General features: G+C 42.1%; 2 protein-coding genes across 5 annotated transcripts in view; one reads left to right on the top strand and one right to left on the bottom strand.

Moving 5' to 3' along the window:
• Positions 1–8285, top strand: part of LOC309711543 (sodium channel protein type 4 subunit alpha B-like) — a 44874-nt gene extending 36589 nt beyond the window's left edge. Inside the window, exons 30-32 of one of the 4 annotated variants that reach the window (XM_082541932.1) lie at positions 2919–2990; positions 3302–3362; positions 3907–4020. In XM_082541932.1, coding sequence (XP_082398058.1) covers positions 2919–2990; positions 3302–3362; positions 3907–3917 — 144 coding nt within the window. In that variant the 3' untranslated portion in view covers positions 3918–4020. Of the gene's footprint in view, positions 1–68; positions 1594–2918; positions 2991–3301; positions 3363–3906 lie in introns of those variants that run through there. The other 3 variants (XM_082541931.1, XM_082541930.1, XM_082541929.1) reach the window with 3 other exon arrangements.
• LOC309711545 (sodium channel protein type 4 subunit alpha B-like) overlaps positions 5251–20493 on the bottom strand; it is an 86939-nt gene continuing 71696 nt past the window's right edge. The window contains exons 30-32 of the mRNA XM_082541935.1: positions 16744–16809; positions 16312–16413; positions 5251–10138 (exon numbers count right to left, since the gene is read on the bottom strand). Of these exons, the coding sequence (XP_082398061.1) occupies positions 10037–10138; positions 16312–16413; positions 16744–16809 (270 nt within the window). The 3' untranslated portion in view covers positions 5251–10036. The remainder of the gene's footprint in view (positions 10139–16311; positions 16414–16743; positions 16810–20493) is intronic.

Here is a 20493-nt window from a genome sequence, read left to right on the forward strand (position 1 = left end):
TGAAGACCCTCGAGAGGTTGGTTCTAAACCATCTGCGCCCCCTGGTGTTGTCTTCATTGGATCTGCAGTTTGCTTACCAGCCTGGCATCGGGGTGGAGGACGCCATCATCGACCTCCTGCACCGAGCTCTGACTCACCTGGAGAAGCCTGGAAGCACTGTGAGGATCATGTTCTTTGATTTCTCCAGTGCTTTCAACACCATCCAGCCACAACTTCTGAGGGACAAGCTGGAGCTATCAGGAATGGACCACCACATGTCCCAGTGGATACTGGACTACCTCACAGGACGCCCACAGTATGTGAGGACACAGGGCTGTCTCTGACACGCTGGTCTGCAGTCCGGGGGCCCCACAGGGAACTGTGCTGGCACCGTTCCTCTTCACCCTCTACACTGCAGACTTCTCCATCAACTCCCCACGCTGCCACCTACAGAAGTTCTCTGACGACTCTGCCATAGTCGGCCTCATCACAGGTGAGGACGACTCAGAGTACAGACAGCGGACTCTGGACTTTGTGGACTGGTGCCAGCAGAACCACCTGTTGATCAACGCCGGGAAAACCAAGGAGTTGGTGGTGGACGTCCGGAGATGCAGACCCACCACACTGACACCGGTGAACATCCATTGGGATAGTGGACTCCCACCTGGTGGGAGTTATGGGGTGTCTGGCCCATTGTGGATAGGTACCTAGGTGTTCACCTAAATAATAAACTGGACTGATGCTCTTTACAGGAAGGGTCAGAGCAGACTCTACCTGCTGAGGCGGCTGAGGTCATTTGGAGTCCAGGGAGCGCTTTTAAAGACCTTCTATGACTCTGTGGTGGCATCTGTCATTTTTTACAGTGTGGTATGTTGGAGCAGCAGTTTATCGGCAGCTGAGAGGAAGAGGTTGGATAAACTCATCAGGAAGGCCGGCTCTGTTCTGGGATGCACCCTGGACCCAGTGCAGGTGGTGGGAGACAGAAGGACTCTGTCCATCAGAGATGTTATTTTGGCCAGAGTCTCCCAGCCCATGCATGTAAATGTTGCTGAACTGCAGAGCTGCTTCAGTGACAGACTGCTGCATCCTCGATGCATGAAGGAGCGTTTCCGCAGGTCCTTCCTCCCTGCAGCTGTCAGACCCAGCCAGGCTTGTTTTCTATGAGCCTGGGCCACATAAACCAAACCACAATCGAGCCAGATATGGCATGCCATCGCATAAACAGTGCCAGCTATGCCAAGCCTGGCCCATATCTGGATGACACACGTCTTATCATGCCAGAAGTCAGCCAGCAGTGCCGGCTTGATGCCAGATCCGGGCCAGACCTGCTTGCTATGTGGGAGGAGGATCACACTCCTCAGCCTCCCTGGGAAAGTCTATGCCAGGGTGCTGGAAAGGAGAGTTTGTCCGCTAGTCTAACCTCAGATACAGGAGGAACAATGCGGTTTTCGTCCTGGTCGTGGAACACTGGACCAGCTCTTTATCCTCTGAAGGATACTTGAGGGTGCATGGGAGTTTCCCCAACCAGTCCACATGTGTTTTGTGGACTTGGAGAAGGCATTCGACCGTGTCCCTCAGGGTGTCCGGTGGGAGGTGCTGCGGGACTCTGGGGTGTCTGGCCCATTGCTACGGGCCATTCGATCCCTATATAACCGTTGCAAGAGCTTGGTTCGGATTGCCGGCAATAAGTCGGACTCGTTCCCGGTGGGCGATGGGCTCCGCCAGGGCTGCCCTTTGTCTCCGGTTCTGTTCATAATTTTTATGGATAGGATTTCTAGGCACAGCCAAGTGGCGGAGGGCTTTCGCTTTGGTGGCTTCAGAATCTCATTTCTGCTTTTCGCGGATGATATACGACGAGGGTATACGACTGTGGAACTCTCTTCATTATAATTTAAAGAATTGTATAAGTTTACATTGTTTTAAAAAGTGTTACATGCTTAAAACGATAACTCAATATGAAGAATGCGAATGAAATTGGAGTTCATTGAAAAAGGATCCTTTATAATTTTTTGTTTTATTTATTTAATTTTATTTTTCTCCCTGTTACTATGTGGAGTGGTATATTCTGATTGTAAATTTGTTGTTTGGTTTGGGTTAGGACCGGAGAGAAATGTTAATATTAGTTTGTTCCCTGATTTTTGGTGCCCACTTGTAATATAAGTTGGATTGTAGATAGGGGGCAGGGTTTAATAAGAATATTTTCTTCTTCCTGCTCCTTTTCACACATGGTTGTAGTGCTTTGTTGATAGAAAGTGTGGTTGGTTTGTTTGATCTGTTATACCAAGTGTGAAATAAATAAATAAATGAAATGAAATGAAATGATGTGGTTCTGTTGGCTTCATCGGGTGATGGCCTCCAGCTCACACTGGAACGGTTCGCAGCCGATTGTGAAGCAATGAGGATCAGCACCTCCAAATCTGAGGCCATGGTTCTCAGCTGGAAAAGGGTGGAGTGCCCAGGATGAGTTCCTGCCCCAAGCGGAGGAGTTCAAGTATCTCGGGGTCTTGGTTGCGAGTGATGGGAGAAGGGAGCCGGAGACGGATTGGTGCTGCGGCCGCAGTGATGCGGGCGCTGCACCGGTCCGTCGTGGTGAAGAGAGAGCTGAGCGTAAAAGCGAAGCTCTTGATTTGCCGGTTGATCTACGTCACTCATGCTCATTGATCAACAGCCACTGATCAATGAGTACCTTTCAAAGAGTGCTTGGAAAAGGCCGCAATTGCCAGCGGCCACTCTTTCAGTGATGAGGATGTACACATCCTGGACTTTCCTTTTTAATAAATAAATTTTTCCTTCAATACAGAAAACTTTAAAGGCCTTCTTAACCTCACCTAAGGACAAAAAAGGAATCATACTTATGGTGGCCCAGGTGGCCTGTTGATAAACTATAACTATTGCTTGTATTATTCTTATTGTGATTTTTGATGTTGTTGTGTTTGCAGGCGTTTGATGAACCAGCAGAGGTGGATGCCCTCAAAGCCAAACTGGATGAAATAGTCAGGATTCACAGCCAGGTTCTATTCTATTCTATTCTATTCTATTCTATTCTATTCTATATATTAGTGAACTTTAAAAACACATCATTGCAACAGATTTTTTGCAACAGGTTAATGAGAGAAAATAAATTAAAAGTCAGAGCTTCAGGTTTGATTTTATTCAGCATGAAAAAAATAGTTGTCTCAAACTTTTCAGCTGGACTATTGAAACACTTCAGTGATTATTCTTTGGATTATTTACATTTACGCATTTTAATACTTTTTAAGTTGTTTTTTAAGAATACTTTTAGACACGCCTTTTCACGTATTTGCTGTTTCCCAAAACCTAGGCCGCATCCTTCGGAGGACCCGGCCTTTGTGGGCTACGTGGGCTTGGTCCTCAGGAGGCCGGTAAGCTGGAAATGAGCGGCTGTGAAATTGGACAGTCTAGCCTTCTTGATTTGTTCCCGCCCTTACTTCCGCATATTTCTGGTCGCTAGCACCACAGCGTGAAAACATTATAAAAATGGGCCCAAAAATGTTGCTCTTTTTCCAGGCACTTTATAGAAAGATTATTTTAATTATAAAAAAAACTCTATGCAAATGCCCAAAGCCCTTCAACACAACTGCTATAAAAATTTAACTTTTGCTCCACTAGATTTTCAGAACCTACCATAAAAATAAGGGACTGTCCTTTTTTGTAAGAAATCTTATAAATCCAGCAGGGGATCAAATAATTATAGCCCCACTGTATTTTAGATGGTTGCTGGGTCTCAATAAAGCTTAAGGAACACACTTGCAGAGAGGTCACAGACACATAACTTACCACTATTTTTTTTAAAATCAATCAGGCCAATTGAATCTTTAAATAACTAAGGACACTGTGCCAAAACTAACTAGGTCAATAAAACTACATGAAGCAGAGATTCTAACTGGTGAGTCCCGTTTTCCACAGGTGTCACGTGAATCAACCACCACCTCGCCAGCACAGGAGGAGACAGACATGATCCAGAAACATGTGCAAGGTGGAGATGCTGAGCAAATGGTAGTCCAGGCTGTGGGCAGAGAATTACAGTGAGATGATAATCTACTTCTACCTCCTTCCTTCGTTCTCCTGTTAGTGAACTCGACTCTTCTTCTGCGAGGACTCAGTGACACCAGATCAGAGCAAAATGTGTAAGAAAAATGTGCAAGTGTGCTTCTTCTCATTCTCGATGATGCCAAAGATTTTTCCCTTCTGACAGTTCGGTTTGTGTGGGGGCAATTACCTGAGACCCACATAAACACCAGTTATTTTACTAACACTTATTAACCCTTATTATGAGTTATTATTGTGACAGGAATAAAACCAGTTCTGCATATACAAACAAACATTATGTTAAACTACAACAACAAAACTACCAAAGAGAGGAGAAGAAGGAGCTGAAGCTGATTTTATTACATTACGAACTTTGATTATATGATTTATAGTGAAATAAAAAATATTTCCATCCATCCATCCATCAGTCCATACTCTACTGCGCGTCCTCCCCACCCAAACCTCAGCCGAGAACATTTCTGAAACCTGAGAGCAGTGTTGCCAACTCCTCAGTAAGGAAAATCGCTATTGGCGGTCCTAAAAGTCGCTAGAAGTCGCTAAATGACGTCATTGCCTAATTTGCATAATTGGTCATGCTAATGTAATTGTAACCTTCACTGTTGGAGAGAGAAATAACATTGTGGAAGAGACATAAAGTGAGTAAAAAACATCCTAAAGGCATTTAGAGTTTATTTAGAACTACAAATTAAATTTATTTTAGCAATTATTGTTTTTTTAATGTCACAATTCCAACCCTGCTCCTTTACCCGGGCTTGGACCGGCAAAAGTGACCCGAAATAAGCACTCTGGTGGAGTTACTTTGTGTGTGTGTTTATAAGTAGTTTTAAACCTTGTGATCCACAAAACAGCATAAGAGTAAAAGAGTAAAAGAAGAACTGACTGCGTTACAGCACCCGCTGCTTGTTGAGAGTAAAAGCGATATGCGACTTTTTTTTAGAAAAAAAGTCACTAAGGGGTCTGAAAACTCGCTAAATATAGCGACAAAGTCGCTAAGTTGGCAACACTGCCTGAGAGCACTGCGTCAGGTTTCTGGACTTGCTGAAGCCCGTGCTCCAGCTCCACCCACGGTTTGCCTGGTTTTAAACAAAACTTTTATTCTTCGGGACTTTTTCAGTTCCTGTGATCTGGATTTTCTGTGACTGAGATGTGTCTCAATGAGTCCAGTGCTATATCTGAACTTTTACCAGTCGATTGTTGCTATTTTAACTCACCATGAACGTCGGGCAGAGGTGGAGGCACAGGATTACAAATGGAAGCAGTGCTATTATTAAATTCTGTTCTTTTGAATTCTTTTGGCAACAGAGAAAGACTGGACTCAGAGTGGTCAAGCTCCAAAAATGATCTTTATTTTACATTTCTGGAAATGGAGACCCGTCACACGAACACACACACTCTGGTCTGAATTCTTTGCCAGCTAAATCCGTATATATATTTCTGCACTGCATCACACCGACACACAGTTTACTTAATACGCCTGTGCAGCTCTGCACTAAAACTTCCTGTTCTCTGCAAAAGCAGTTTCCTGTCAGTACTCTGTGACATTGTGCTCAAACTGGCGTTCTCCTAGTCTGGCCTCTATAAAACAATATAAACAGAAAATAAGCATTAAGAATATATATTTATATCGTAACACTTTCTACAGCCTTCGTTCTCCAGCTTTGAACTTACCTCGTTTGAGGTGAGTCGCACAGACCCGGTTTTCTGCGCTGTCATCTATCGCCCCCCGAAATACACTAAGAATTTCATAAATGACGTTTCTGATTTTTTTAGCTGGGATTATGCCCAAAGTGTTCTTATTATTGGAGATTTTAATATACATGTATGTTGTCCTGATAAGCCACTGGTAAAGGACTTTTTAAGCCTTATTGACTCTTTTAGCCTGGTACAGTCCGTGCCTGGCCCTACACATGAGCACGGACACAAACTGGACCTTGTCCTGTCATATGGTCTGCCTGTCACTAACTTGGAGATTTGTGACTGTGCACTCTCATATCATATGCCTGTGTTATTCAACATTGGTTTTACACATACTGCAGTTAAATCTGGCGCTCCTGCTTGGCGCTGTCGGGTTATTAACCCCTCCACTGCTGCGCAGTTTTTTTTGCTGCTTTTAATCAGCTCCGTGGCCCTTCTGACTTTGTTTCCTCTGACACAGAAGAGCTTAATTCCTGGTTTTATTCTTGCTGTCAAACAGTCTTGGACTCTGTGGCTCCTTTAAAAACCAGGCAGCTGAAGGCTAAACCTGAGCCTTGGTTTAATGAGAGCAGTCGGGTTGTTAAGAGGGAATGTCGTCGAGCAGAACAGAGATTGAAAAAGGATAAACTGCAGGAGTCATTTCAAATTCTCAAATTCTGCTGGCATCGCTACCAGAACACTGTTAAAGAGGCAAAAAGGGAATATTTTGCAAATATTGTTTCTTTCGACAGTCATAACCCACATGTGTTGTTTAGGACCATTGACACTGTTCTTGATACTCCACTGAATGTCTGTTTGGAAGTTTCTCCTGATATTTGCAATACTTTTCTGAGTTTTTTTCTTGAACAGGTTGGCACCACCAGGGCTCTGATCAAAGCTCCTGACTCTGACCCCTCTGTCTCTGACATTCTCCACTTTAGAGGATGTGGTTCACCATATTAAGCCCGCAGGTTCCCCTCGGGATCCTGTCCCCCCACAAAGACATTTTTCCTAGTATAGGCAGTATGTCCTTGACATTATTAACAGCAGTTTGTCTTCTGGTATGGTTCCTGCAAATTTCAAACATGCAGTAGTGCAGCCACTGCTTCAGAAACCTGGCCTTGATCACAAGGTATTAGCTAATTATAGGCCTATTTCCAAGCTGCCTTTACTTTCCAACGTTTTAGAGAAAATTGTTTTTTGTCAACTGAAGTATTTTCTAGATGAAAACAGTATCCATCCTTAGAAGGCATGGGACCTCTTTTCATTGTTACGCTGATGACTGCCACATTTATTTGCCACTAAAGCAGAAGGATGGCCTCTCCATTAAACCTCTCTTGGCATTTCTAGATAACAGTAAAACCTGGTTGGCCTTAAACTTTTTATTATTATTATATTAAACAATAATATTTTAAACCTGTTATTACTGACAGCCAAATTAGAGCAGTGAAGTCCATTTTTTATCATGTAAGGCGACTGGCAGGTGTGAAATCTTCTTTCTGGGCAGCACACTGATCCATGCTTTTATTTTATCCTGTCTGGACCACTGTAACTCCCTTTATGTGAAGGTCAGGCAGTCGTTGCTCTCACATCTGCAGCTGTTTCAAAATGCCGCTGCATAAAATGCATCGTCACATAATCACCAGTTAACAATATGCACCTGAGGCTACAGTCTATCCTGTTGATTAGCACACACATATGATCTTTCGTTCACGTTTTCTGACTCACTGACCTTAGGATTTTAGGTTGTTTAAGTTAAAACTTCAAAATAACTGCCTGTGGGGATTTCCAAATGGACTTTAGTTCAACTAATGTGTTTCTCAAAACATTCAAATGTTTAATATCTTTCTCAGAATTTTATTGTCTTTGTCCTTCAAACGCTCCTCAGTAACAGAACATATGGCAGTGTGCTTTTCTGGTCCCAATGTGCTCATGTGGCATGTCTTCACGTAGTCTACTAACACAACTCACCTTCAGGAAGTATCCAATCCGATTATATGAATAACACCTACATAGCAGACTGCATGATTATTCGATTGATTGGTTATTCTTCATGTAACTGTTGCTTTTTTGTGTCTGTTGTGAACCATCATCTTATATAATAATGTTAATAAAGGTATATATTAAAATATTCTAATATACTAGTTATTAAAGCATTTGTATTTCTCTACATCATAGGTGTCAAACTCTGGCCCGCGGGCCAAATTTGGCCCGCAGCCTAATTACATTTGGCCCGCGAAGCCATGCCAAATTACAATTAGAGCTGGCCTACTGGTATTATACAGCTAATATATCTATTGTTTAGTATTAAGCTTTGCTTGTTCCATATTCAGTTTTTCAGCAAAACGTGTTTGAGTCCATAAGAAAAGATTCATTCTTATATCTGGAGGAAGATTTTTTTTCAATAAATATTAATGTTAGCCCGCGACTTTGTTCCAGTTTTGAATTTTGGCCCACTGTGTGTTTGAGTTTGACATCCCTGCTCTACATTTACATGTATTTTTAAAAAAATGTTTGTAAACACAAGTCTAACTCACAATAAACACATGCATATGAAAACACGTGCTTTGGATTTTGTCTGAACTGCCTGCCCCGCTCTGTGGGTTCCAAGCCTCGACTGACTGCTGAAAGTGTCAGGGTGGGAAACACACGGAGAGCAGCAGCTCAGGTTTGTTTAGTTCAAACTAAAGCTTAATAGATTTATTCTGGATTTCCTGTTATGGCAGCTGCCATGTACTATAATAAGTAGACAGTCAGCTTATTCAGAGAAAGTGCAGCAAGTGTTAAATGTGAAAGTTCATGACGGCACAATAAGAAAAAGACTGAACAAGTATGGTATCTTCCAGTGTTGGGAAGGTTACTTTTAAAATGTATTCCATTACAGAATACAGATTACATGCCCTAAAATGTATTCTGTAACGTATTCCGTTACGTTACTCAATGACAGTAACGTATTCTGAATACTTTGGATTACTTAATATATTATCGTGCTTTTTACAACTACGTGAATGTACTATTGCTGTGTGATTTATTACTATTACTGAAGGTCCGCGACTCCGAACTGTAGTAAAGGGACCTCTGACTAATACGGCGGGGTCCCTGTCGGCTCGTAGCCAAAAAATAGCTTTACTTTGTTGTGTGGGTCAACTTTTCTTGACAGAGAGAGGCGTTGAAAGGCTGCTCCAACGGAACTTATTGTTTCGGAGGAAAACACGAACACGGTGTACAGTCGAGTCTTAATAGCTTACTTACAACTGGGCTCGTCAGGCTCTCTTCTTGGCTGCAGTGGTTATTATTATATTTACATGCTTCCAGCTCCCGTTTTTCCTCGATGACAACTCGTACCTTTCCACTCCCCTTTTTCTCCCTCCTCGCGCTCACAGACACATAACGTGTATGGCAGTCCATTCTCCCTGCAACACGGACTACACTGCCCATGATGCTACATTCTTTAGAGCTATGCTTGTAGCATTCTGCCTGTTAGCTTAGCACAACAACAACAACAGCGAAAAGGCGCTCTCTCACCCAGGAAACACACAGTCGCAGAGAGAGAGAGAGCGTCGCCCTGTAACTATGGCAACTGTAACGCTGCCGCCTGGAACAACAGAACATAGCTGTCAAACAAAACCCAAACAGTCCTGACCCGCGACAATATGAAACAGGAAAGTACCCCAGTGTAATCCATTTATTTCAACAAAGTAACTGTATTCTGAATACCACCTTTTTAAACGGTAACTGTAACGGAATACAGTTACTCATATTTTGTATTTTAAATACGTAACGGCGGTACATGTATTCCGTTACTCCCCAACACTGGTATCTTCTCTCTAAAAGAACACGACTTAGGTTTGCAAAGCTGCACCTGACAAATCCCAAGACTTCTAGTACAACAAAACAGCCTTACGGACCTGGGATTCCCATTTCTACAGACGCTTGACAACACAGTGAAAGGGAGACTGCGCCTGAGATGGCAGCTAAAAAATGTTGTCATAAAAAATGTCCCATGTTGTACTCAAAGTCAGGGCCGGGACAGAAAGGGGTGAGAGAAGCCAAGCTACTGGAAGTTTACCACCAGAAACAGTGTTTTGGAAAGTAGAAGCATGCAGCACACAAGCATGCAGCACACAAGCATGCAGCACACAAGCATGAGCGGTCGTTCTCTTTGCTTAAGGAATCCAGATGAGTGACTGTCTTTTAAAAGATTGAAATCATTTCAGCAGTTGAAATTGCAAGTTACAGCTGTCTGCTTCACATGAAGGATGACCCTGTGAGCAGGTAATACAGTTTTATAACACAACAAAAACAAGTATTATTATCTCCTCTTGGGAATGACGCAGCTGGTCCTGCAGTCAGCCGATTGGATCTTCTCCTGCACTGCATCCACCACTGATGTCGTCTGCATCTGCTCCTTTTCCTGGAAAAAGGAAAAAAACACCTCACTCCCTGATATCCAGCCTGTTGTTTCTACTTATTTTCCAAGTCCGGGAAGTTCTGGCCCAGAAAAATATCCCCCTGACTCTAACCAGTAATGATGTTTGCAAATCCCTCTGCAGCTCAACATGTCACTCTCAGTAATTCAGTTTAATCACAGCTCTGAATGGACTTTTGACCCTCATTGCACAGTGCCAACTCTTAACGAGCACAATTCCAATGTTTATATAAAACTCACACAAAAACAGCTTTATTTAACCATTTTATTCCTAACAGCCTACAAGAAAAGTGTGAGACTACTTAGTCAGAAAAGAAGAAAAACAGCCAACGAGAAGTGACGCAGAGTCCAGTTCAGCTTTATTTATATTGATCCACGTCACAACAATACTCGTCTGAAAAAGCTTCACCCAGAGCCGACAGTATTAGAGACACGAGACAGAAGGACAGCTGACAGCTGGGTTAAAGTCATGAAGAGACCCAGTTCACATCCATGTTCGACTGAATATGTGTGAAGGTAGAAAACCACAAACAGGAGCAGCAGCTGACCTTCCTTCATTAATGAGTAAACAGCAAAAACACTGTTTTTAGTTTATGTTTTGTCTTGATTTACTGAATTTAGTCTAGTTTCCATTTGTTTCCACAGTGAGTTTGATCCTTTCAGTTTAGATTCTTGCACAGGGACAGTTTCCAGTGACCTGAGGGTCATTTATAAAAGCAGGAAGGAGCTGACAGAGCTCTTAAGATCTTTGTCTATGAGCTGTATTCATGTTTGTGTGAATATAAAGTTAGACTGCTGTAATGGAGGGTTCCAAGCAGAGGGGGCATACTTAATTCATTTTTATTTTCAAATCATTTGCATTTCTCTTTGTTTTCATCTCTCCTAAATTCTAGTTTTGTTTTTTTTTTTGTTTGAACATTATTTATTCATTTATTTTATTTGTTTATTTTTGAATGCAATTTAACAGTTCAGCAGGTTCAGGTGGTTCTAATCTCGGTGTTTCCAGGTGACTTCTTCAGTCTCGGCTGACTCCAAGTTTCCAACCTCATAAACAGTAATGACTGACTATTGCACCACTGAATGGACAATGGGCTGTGAGGTCAGTGTCTTGGTCATTAATATGCAAAATGTCATGGCCATTGACCAGGGGTGGAAAGTAACGAATTACATTTACTTGCATTACTGTAATTGAGTAGTTTTTTCTGTATTTGTACTTTTTAAAGTCATTTTTCAAGTCTGTAATTTTACTTTTACTTAAGTATATTTTTTTAAAAGTTTTGTAGTTCGCTACGTTTTCAATCACACCCTCTACTGAGTAAATTAAAAATAAAAAAACCATTGCGCTTCGGAAATACTGCAGGGAATGATGGGTAGTAGAACAAATTGGCGTTAAGGTCACGTTAAAGATGGAGTTTAACTGCCACTGCACTTTAATTTGTAAAGTTTTTCTTTTCACTAAAAAAGAACTACTTTGAGATTTATATCCCACTGTCTTTTTTTGCACTACTCAGAAGCGGCTGTCCTCCTGCTGACAGAAACGTAACTATGTAACTTTTACTCTGAGTACATTTTAAATGAGCTACTTTTTACTTTTACTTGAGTACATTTTTAGACAGGTAATTTTACTTGTACTTGAGTAAAATTTCAGCAAAGTAATAGTACTTTTACTTGAGTAAAATATTTTAGTACTCTTTACACCTCTGCCATTGACAATGGAGCAATGGTAACTGGTAATTCAGGGTCACCTGGTCCAGCCCTAACTATATGCTTTAGCAAAAAGGAAAGTTTGAAGCCTAATCTTGAAAGTAGAGATAGTGTCTGTCTCCCGAATCCAAACTGGAAGCTGGTTCCACAGAAGAGGGGCCTGAAAACTGAAGGCTCTGCCTCCCATTCTACTTTTAAATACTCTAGGAAGTAGGCCTGAAGAGCGAGAGCGAAGTGCTCTGTGGTTAAGTCAGTTTATTCATTGAGGGCAGGGCCGGTCCGTGGCATAGGCCGTATAGGCAAATGCTAAGGGCGCCGTCCATCAGGGGGCGCCATGCCAGTGCCACAAATGTTGAAAAGAAAAAAAAAAGTTGGTACTATTATTTCTAAATACAAAAAATAATCCCACGTTAATTAAAATGCAAAGTAAAGCTTATTTAATAGAAATATTATTTGTTACAACATTACCCCCCCCCCCCCCCCCCCTCCCGGCACGGTGCGCCCCCTCCCTTCCCGTATCATGGTTCCTTTTGGACGTCACCACATCAAAAAATCAACACAAGATGTCAAAACGGCCAAAACTGTCAGGTGCCCAGGGAAGAAAAAAGAGAAAAGAAGAGGAGGAGAAACAAGAAAAAGACAGAGGTAGGTAACGTTAGCCTACATGAAATTATTTGTCTGAATGTGATAGTAACCTAAATTTTTAGCATTAAGCTAATGTTACATGATTCGCTAATTGCTAATCAATAAATAGCTAGTTAACTGTTTTAACGTCAGTTAATATTGTGGAGGGGGCTAAATTGTTATGGAAAATAATAATGTAACGTTAGGTAATTACAGTACTCCCACCTTTCCCACCATTCCTCATTTGTATTCATCTTTTAAGCAGGTGTTTTTTGTTTACATTGTTATTGCCTTCTGGTTAGCTAACGTTTACCCTGCAGGTAATAGTCACTTTTCCATCCATCCATCCATCCATCCATTTTCATCCGCTTTGTCCGGGGCCGGGTCGCGGGGGCAGCAGCCTAAGCAAAGTCAAAGCTAGTCACTTTTCCACCCCTGTATATATTATAGTTGTAAGCCTAGTTGTTAAAGCGCACATCATTAATGTTAATTAAGCAATATCACATGAGAGGGAATGCTGTTTTTTAATATGAGCACTGCTGTGATTCGGTCAAAGATAATCATAACATAACATTCTCATATGATATTATACTGTTACTTTGCATTCTGCTATTCAGCATTTCACTGTAATGATGACAATAAATTGAATCTAATCTAATTTGCATATCAGTTAACATCATACATATATCTCTTTGGTTTTTCATTTATATTATATCATTTCATTTTATTCCTGGAATCATATGTTTTTATTATTAGACTTTAATACTCAGTGGTGTCACATACTCCTCTCTTCAGATGCACTGTTGAAGTTTCTAAATCCCACCCCTGGGCCATCTACCACATGGATAGTGTCAGGAGAAGACATACCACAAGTTAAAGAGCATTTCCTGGGCTTTCTTGTTGCAGAGGAATCAACAGGAGATCATTTGTCAACTCTCATCCTAAAACGGATAGAGGAGCTTAACATTCCTTTTGAAGACTGCAGAGGACAGTCCTATGACAATGGGGCCAACATGAAGGGAAAAAATAAAGGTGTTCAGGCAAGGTTGCTTCAAAAAAGGAGCTTTTTTGGTCCCATGTGGTGCCCACACTTTAAATCTGGTAGTAGCTGATGCTGCAAAAAGCTCACCAGATGCCCATGGCTACTTTGGGCATTTAGCAAAATTATTCAAGCTCCTCTCAGCCTCCACCCATAGGTGGGATGTTCTCCTGAAACATGTGAAAACCACCTTGAAATCATGGGCTGAGACCAGATGGGAAAGCAGGATAAAAAGCATTGAGGCAGTCAGATATCAGGCTCGGCAAGTCAGAGAGGCTCTTCTGGAGGTGAGGGAAACAGCTACAGACCCTGTGGTCAGTGTTGAAGCCCAGTCTTTGGCTGAGGAGATTGGATCCTATCGTTTTTGCATTTGTACAGCCATCTGGTATGACATTCTCAGCAAGATCCAGTATGTGAGTAAACTCATGCAGTCGGCCTCCATGCAGCTAGATGTGGCTGTCGACTTGCTAAAGAAAACCAAAGATTCCCTCACCAGCTACAGAAACACTGGATTTTCTGATGCACAGACAACGGCAAAGGAGATGTGTGAAGAAATGAATGTGGAGGCTGAACTCAAACAAAAGCGATTGAGAACCACCAAAAGGCACTTCGGTTATGAGTCTCCAGATGAGCCCATACAAGATGCACTTAAAAAAATGGAAACCACATTTTTTTAATGTGGTAGTGGATACAGCCATCTCTTCACTTGATGAGAGATTTCAGAACCTTGGAGAGGTGAATGACAAGTTTGGAGTACTCCTCAATTTCCACAACTTACAAAATAAAGGGCTGCTACAGCAGTGCCAAACACTGAGTACTACTCTGACCCATGACAGCCAGCCGGACATTAATGGCACAGAACTTGCAATGGAAATGCAGAATTTCCCACCATTGCCATCAAAGAACATGAGAAACATGGAACTCTTGACCTTCCTGCATGAGAAGAAGCTGGTAGAAATTTACCCCAACATGTGGGTTGCTCTGAGAATCTTTGCCACTCTTCCTGTTACAGTACCTGCTGCTGAAAGAAGCTTCTCTAAGCTCAAACTCATTAAAACCTACCTGAGATCTACTATGATGCAAGAACGTCTCAGTGGACTTTCCATCATAAGCATAAATCATGTGGTCTCAAATCAGTTGTCATATGATGATGTTGTAGATGACTTTGCTGCAAGAAAGACTAGGTGTCACGGTCATGGACCCAGTATTTTGAGTTTTATTATGTTTGGGTTTTAGTTTACATCGGGGATTGTTTTCTTGTTCTCTTGTTGTGTTTATGATGATGATTATGATGTTTATTATTAGAGTTCCATGTTTCTGTTTATCTGGGTTTAAGATGCGGGTTTAGTTTCATATGTTATTTCCTGTCTGTCTCTCGATGTCGAGCCTGCGTGTGATGTTTTATTGTGAAGGTCTGCGTCTCATGTGAGTGTGTTCAGTTTTACCTCTGTCTCGTCTTACTGATTGTTCCCAGCTGTGTCCACCACCTGTGTGTAATTCCCGTATTTCTCTGTGTGTATTTAAGTCGTGTCCTCCGTCATTGTAGTTGCTGGTCCGTCTGTGTATTCCACCCTGCCTCATCTGTGTATCTACCATGTCTCACCCGTGTGTTCTCCCTGCTGTCCGTCATCATTCTCCTCTGCTCATTTTCATTCAGGTTTGTGCTTTGTAGTTTTAGTTGTTTCCCAGTATAGTTTAGTTCTCCGTGTTGCCGTTTGCCTCTCCTTTTGTGTTCAATAAATCACCTTTTACACCTTCACGACTGCCTGCGTGTGGATCCTCCTTTTCCTCCTCCACACGGCTCCTCTCACTCGCCGTGACACTAGGAGAGTAAGGCTGTAGCAGGTGATGTGAGGTTGATGAGGGGGTGGTGTACAGTAATTTGTAAGTCATTCTAGTTAATGCAGTATTAAAAAGCACAACTAGAGAACTCTGTAGGATCCCCTTTTTTGTAATATAGTTGTTAAAGTCATACTGGTTTATTTACAGTAATATCTTGTTTTGTGCAGTGCCTTATTTATATTGTATTTTTAATTTATTTTATCCAACTTGTTGACACGTTTTATTGTGTTTATGTATGTAAAATTTATTGTATTTCATATATTCATTTTTTATTTTTTGTATTCATTTATTTATTCATATATTTTTTTATCTTGTTAATTATTCTGATTGTGAATTTGGTTTCTTTAAGTAAAAAAAAAAAGGTCAAAGACAAAGCTATTCGGTTTCTTGTGAGTACATACACTACACTGCCAATGTAGGGTGGCGCCACCTAAAATCTTGCCTAGGGCGCCAGATTGGTTAGGGCCGGGCCTGATTGAGGGTGTCTGTCTATGCTGCTGTATTATTCTTTCTTTGTGAGTTTTTGGTAAATTTTTTGTCTGTTTGGGAGCTGACACAGTCTCAGTGGAGATGGGTTTTAAAAAATTTGTCCATATTTCTAGAAATGAGAGCTGCTCCATCCAAAGTGGGATGGATGCCGTCTCTCCTAACAAGACCAGGTTTCCTCCAGAAGGTTTGCCAATTATCTATGAAGCCCACATCGTTTCTGGGACACCACTCAGACAGCCAGCAATTTAAGGAGAACATGCGGCTAAACATGTAACTCCTGGTCTGATTGGGAAGGGGACCAGAGAAAACTAACACCAATTTAAAAAAGACACAGAGGGTGTCCTGACAGAGAAGAAGAAAAAACATTACCACACATTACATTTGTTTTTTTACTTTGATCTGAGTCTTTACAGAAGAAGACTCAAGTTTACTGACAGGAGGATGAGGCTCCGCCCACAACCTGGAGTAGCGTTCCCTCGGTGTCTCCATCCCGCACGTGTTCCTGGATCAGGTCTGCAGCACACTGTGTTGATGAGGTGAAGCTCACCTGTTCACATGACACCTGTAGGAAACAGGACTCACCTGTGAGATTTGTCACCTGTTGAAATCTTTGAAGTGTCCATGTTATTCATTTACAGATCAAATGTCACCCAACAACCACCTAAAATAAGGTCTGAAACCTTAAAGGCAAAATCCAGGGGAACACTGGATGTAAGCAGTCCATAGAATAATCACTGAAGTGTTTCAGCATTTCAGCTGAAATGTTTGAATTGCTCATTTAATCAGCTCAAATAAAATCAGTGAATCAGCAGCAGTGAAATCATCACTGATGACACCATCACAAAGCAATCATCTGTGCTTAAAAGCCCACTAACAACGAGACGACAAGAACCTGGCTGTTAATCCTGAATATTTCATCCAGTTTGGCTTTGTCCACCCCTCCTGATTCACCAAACACCTGCAAACACAACAACAACATCATAACAAGGTTGTAACTACATTAAGAATAATACCAGCAATAGTTGTAATTTATCAATAGATTTCTCACACAAAGACACCGTAAGTATGATTCCTGTTTCATCGTTAGTTGAGGGAAAGAAGGTCTGTAAAGGTTTCTTTAGTAATGGAAAACCAGAGACCAAAAATCTTCTTCAATCAGTGAAGAATAGTAAGATGTTCTGGCTTTACGGAGGGCTTTCTTATAAAGCAGCAAACTGTTTCTCCAGACTCCAGAAATCTCTCAGTCAGAACATGCTATGTCATGTTTAGGCGGAAACTAGCGAGCTAACTTCCTGCTAACTTCTAACTCCATTAAACTTCATAAATACTGTTTTCATGGATGCCTGGATGTTAAACTTAGTTGTTACACCTGGTAAAACAGCAACGCTGATCATTTTATTACAGATGAAAGAATTTAGTGCAGGGGTCGGCAACCCTGGGCACGCGTGCCACAGCTGGCACGCGAAGGGTTAACTGATGGCACGATCATAGCTGGACTGGCCATTGGGCTTACCGGGCATTTGCCCGGTTGGCCGATGGTTTTGTTTGTTTGTTGTTTTGGTTTTTTGCAACGTATAATCATTGAAAGGTGGTGGATTGGCCAGTTGTTGGCTGATGTGTAAATGTAACTCAGTTGTTTGGTGGTGGCTGTGGTGGAGCTTCCACAGAGGCCAGCAGGTGGATGAGGAAAAGGGGAGGCAGGAGGAGGAGAGACCCGAGGCGGCCGCCGGTCCGAGTGTCAGGTGATCTGAACTTCAGAAGTTATGACCTGCAGTCTATCTGGGTCAGATATAAACCAAGTAAAGGTGGAGTTTATTTTCGTTGTGCTGACTTTTTACAGTCAGTTACAATAACTCGTACTGCGTGAGCTAGCATGACGGAGTTTCTATACTTGGGTGGTGCTATGATGTTACTGATGGTGAACTTTATTTTGTTCATAAGGTTAGTTAGTAGAGTTGCCAACCGTCCCGTACAAACATAATCACCCCGCATTCAGAGAAATTATTACGTTTCGTGTTGAGCTGAGAAGGAACAGTTTGTCCCGGACTTCAGCTACAATGAAAAAAGACACAAAGCTGGATTTATTCTGCGTCTTCTCTCATTCTCTCCCCTCCCTCTCCTGTTTCTACTTCAATCATGAAGCTGATCAACAATCAGCTGATCGGCACCAGAAAGAGGAAACCAGCAGATGTCGCACTAAAGAACAGCAGCAGGTTTAAGCTTGATCAGCTGTTGTTAGAATTTATTTAATATTACTTTCTATCAGCTGATGTTTGCTGGAGCCACAGCTGTAAAGCTGCTGGTCATGATGTCTGTTTGGATATGTGGTGAGAGGGAAACATGAAGATGAAACCAGGAGATGTCCTTACTGAATCATCAGAGCTGAACAGGTGATGGAGAAACAGGTTTACCTTTTAGGTGACATGAATGAGTTGAAGTTATGAACTGTTTCTGAGAGACAAATAACACCAGGATCCTTTTCTTTGTAGACCAAAAACCAAAGTTTTTATCTGATGTAAAATGTATAAAAATCATATCAGCAAGAGAGTGTACAGCACTGTCACAACAGTGTTTGTTTTCATTGTTGTGAGGAGACCATAAACAGCATTTGCATTTTCTGCTGTACCGTTCATTTGCTGTTATGGATAAAAAGTGTCTTTTTTTTGTTTCAAAATAGCTGATAACTATTTGCCAACTGCCAACATCTGCAAACAAATATAATTCTGTAAAGTACTGTTAATATAGAGCGTTATTAAATGTATTGCTAATGCAGTCATATGGCACACTGACTTCTGAGGAAATTTTAGATGCACTCATCATCAGAAAGGTTGCCGACTCCTGATTTAGACAGTTTGTAACTCTGAGTGATGCCGCAGAGTTCATTTGACTTTGGGACCTGAAGCAGAGTTTGGACCAGACAGGAGAGGGTTTTCAGGAAACACTGTTAAATGTTCAGTTTCTATCCCATACGTTAAAACAAGATCTACAGTGTAATTAAAGTGGTGGGTGGGTTCTTTTACATTTTGTGAGAAGCCAATTGAGTCTAATAACAGATTAAATGCCATGTTGAGGCTGTCATTTTTAGCATCTACATGGATGTTAAAATCATTTATTTATTTCATTTTCATTTATAAAGCACATTTAATAACAACAGGGTGTTGACCAAAGTAAATGGTAAATGGCCTGTATTTATATAGCGCTTTACTAGTCCCTAAGGACCCCAAAGCGCTTTACATATCCAGTCATCCTCCCATTCACACACTGGTGATGGCAGCTACATTGTAGCCACAGCCACCCTGGGGCGCACTGACAGAGGCGAGGCTGCCGGACACTGGCGCCACCGGGCCCTCTGACCACCACCAGTAGGCAACGGGTGAAGTGTCTTGCCCAAGGACACAACGACCGAGACTGTCCAAGCCGGGGCTCGAACCGGCAACCTTCCGATTACAAGGCGAACTCCCAACTCTTGAGCCACGATCGCCCAGTGCTGTACAACATAACAATTAAACAGTGGCATTAATAACAACAACAGATAAAAATTAAAAATTAGAGCAGCAGTCCCCAACCTCCGGGCGTCGGACAGGTACCGGTCCGTGAGTTATTTTGATACCGGGCCGCGAGAGTTGAGGCTTAAACCGGTCCATGGTGCAAAAAAGGTTGGGGACCGCTGCTCTAGAGGGCGTATACAGCTGCACAAGGTCAGACAAATAGTCCGGTGCATGGCCATTTAGCACTTTATAAGTTAAAAGTAAGATTTTGAATTTAATTCTAAAACGCACTGGAAGCCAATGAAGGGAAGCAAGCACCGGAGTAATATGTTGGTGTTTCTTCACACGAGTGAAAAGGCGAGCTGCAGCATTCTGTACCAGTTGGAGCCGGGCCAAGCTGGACTGACTGACACCCACATATACAGGGAGTGCAGAATTATTAGGCAAATGAGTATTTTGTCCTCTGCATGCATGTTGTCTTATTCCAAGCTGTATAGGCTCGAAAGCCTACTACCAATTAAGCATATTAGGTGATGTGCATCTCTGTAATGAGAAGGGGTGTGGTCTAATGACATCAACACCCTATATCAGGTGTGCATAATTATTAGGCAACGTCCTTTCCTTTGGCAAAATGGGTCAAAAGAAGGACTTGACAGGCTCAGAAAAGTCAAAAATAGTGAGATATCTTGCAGAGGGATGCAGCAGTCTCAAAATTGCAAAGCTTCTGAAGCGTGATCATCGAACAATCAAGCGTTTCATTCAAAATAGTCAACAGGGTCGGAAGAAGCGTGTGGAAAAACCAAGGCGCAAAATAACTGCCCATGAACTGAGAAAAGTCAAGCGTGCAGCTGCCAAGATGCCACTTGCCACCAGTTTGGCCATATTTCAGAGCTGCAACATCACTGGAGTGCCCAAAAGCACAAGGTGTGCAATACTCAGAGACATGGCCAAGGTAAGAAAGGCTGAAAGACGACCACCACTGAACAAGACACACAAGCTGAAACGTCAAGACTGGGCCAAGAAATATCTCAAGACTAATTTTTCTAAGGTTTTATGGACTGATGAAATGAGAGTGAGTCTTGATGGGCCAGATGGATGGGCCCGTGGCTGGATTGGTAAAGGGCAGAGAGCTCCAGTCCGACTCAGACGCCAGC

Source organism: Aulonocara stuartgranti, assembly GCF_965226115.1.
Source record: "Aulonocara stuartgranti genome assembly, chromosome: 7".
Classification (NCBI taxonomy): domain Eukaryota; kingdom Metazoa; phylum Chordata; class Actinopteri; order Cichliformes; family Cichlidae; genus Aulonocara; species Aulonocara stuartgranti.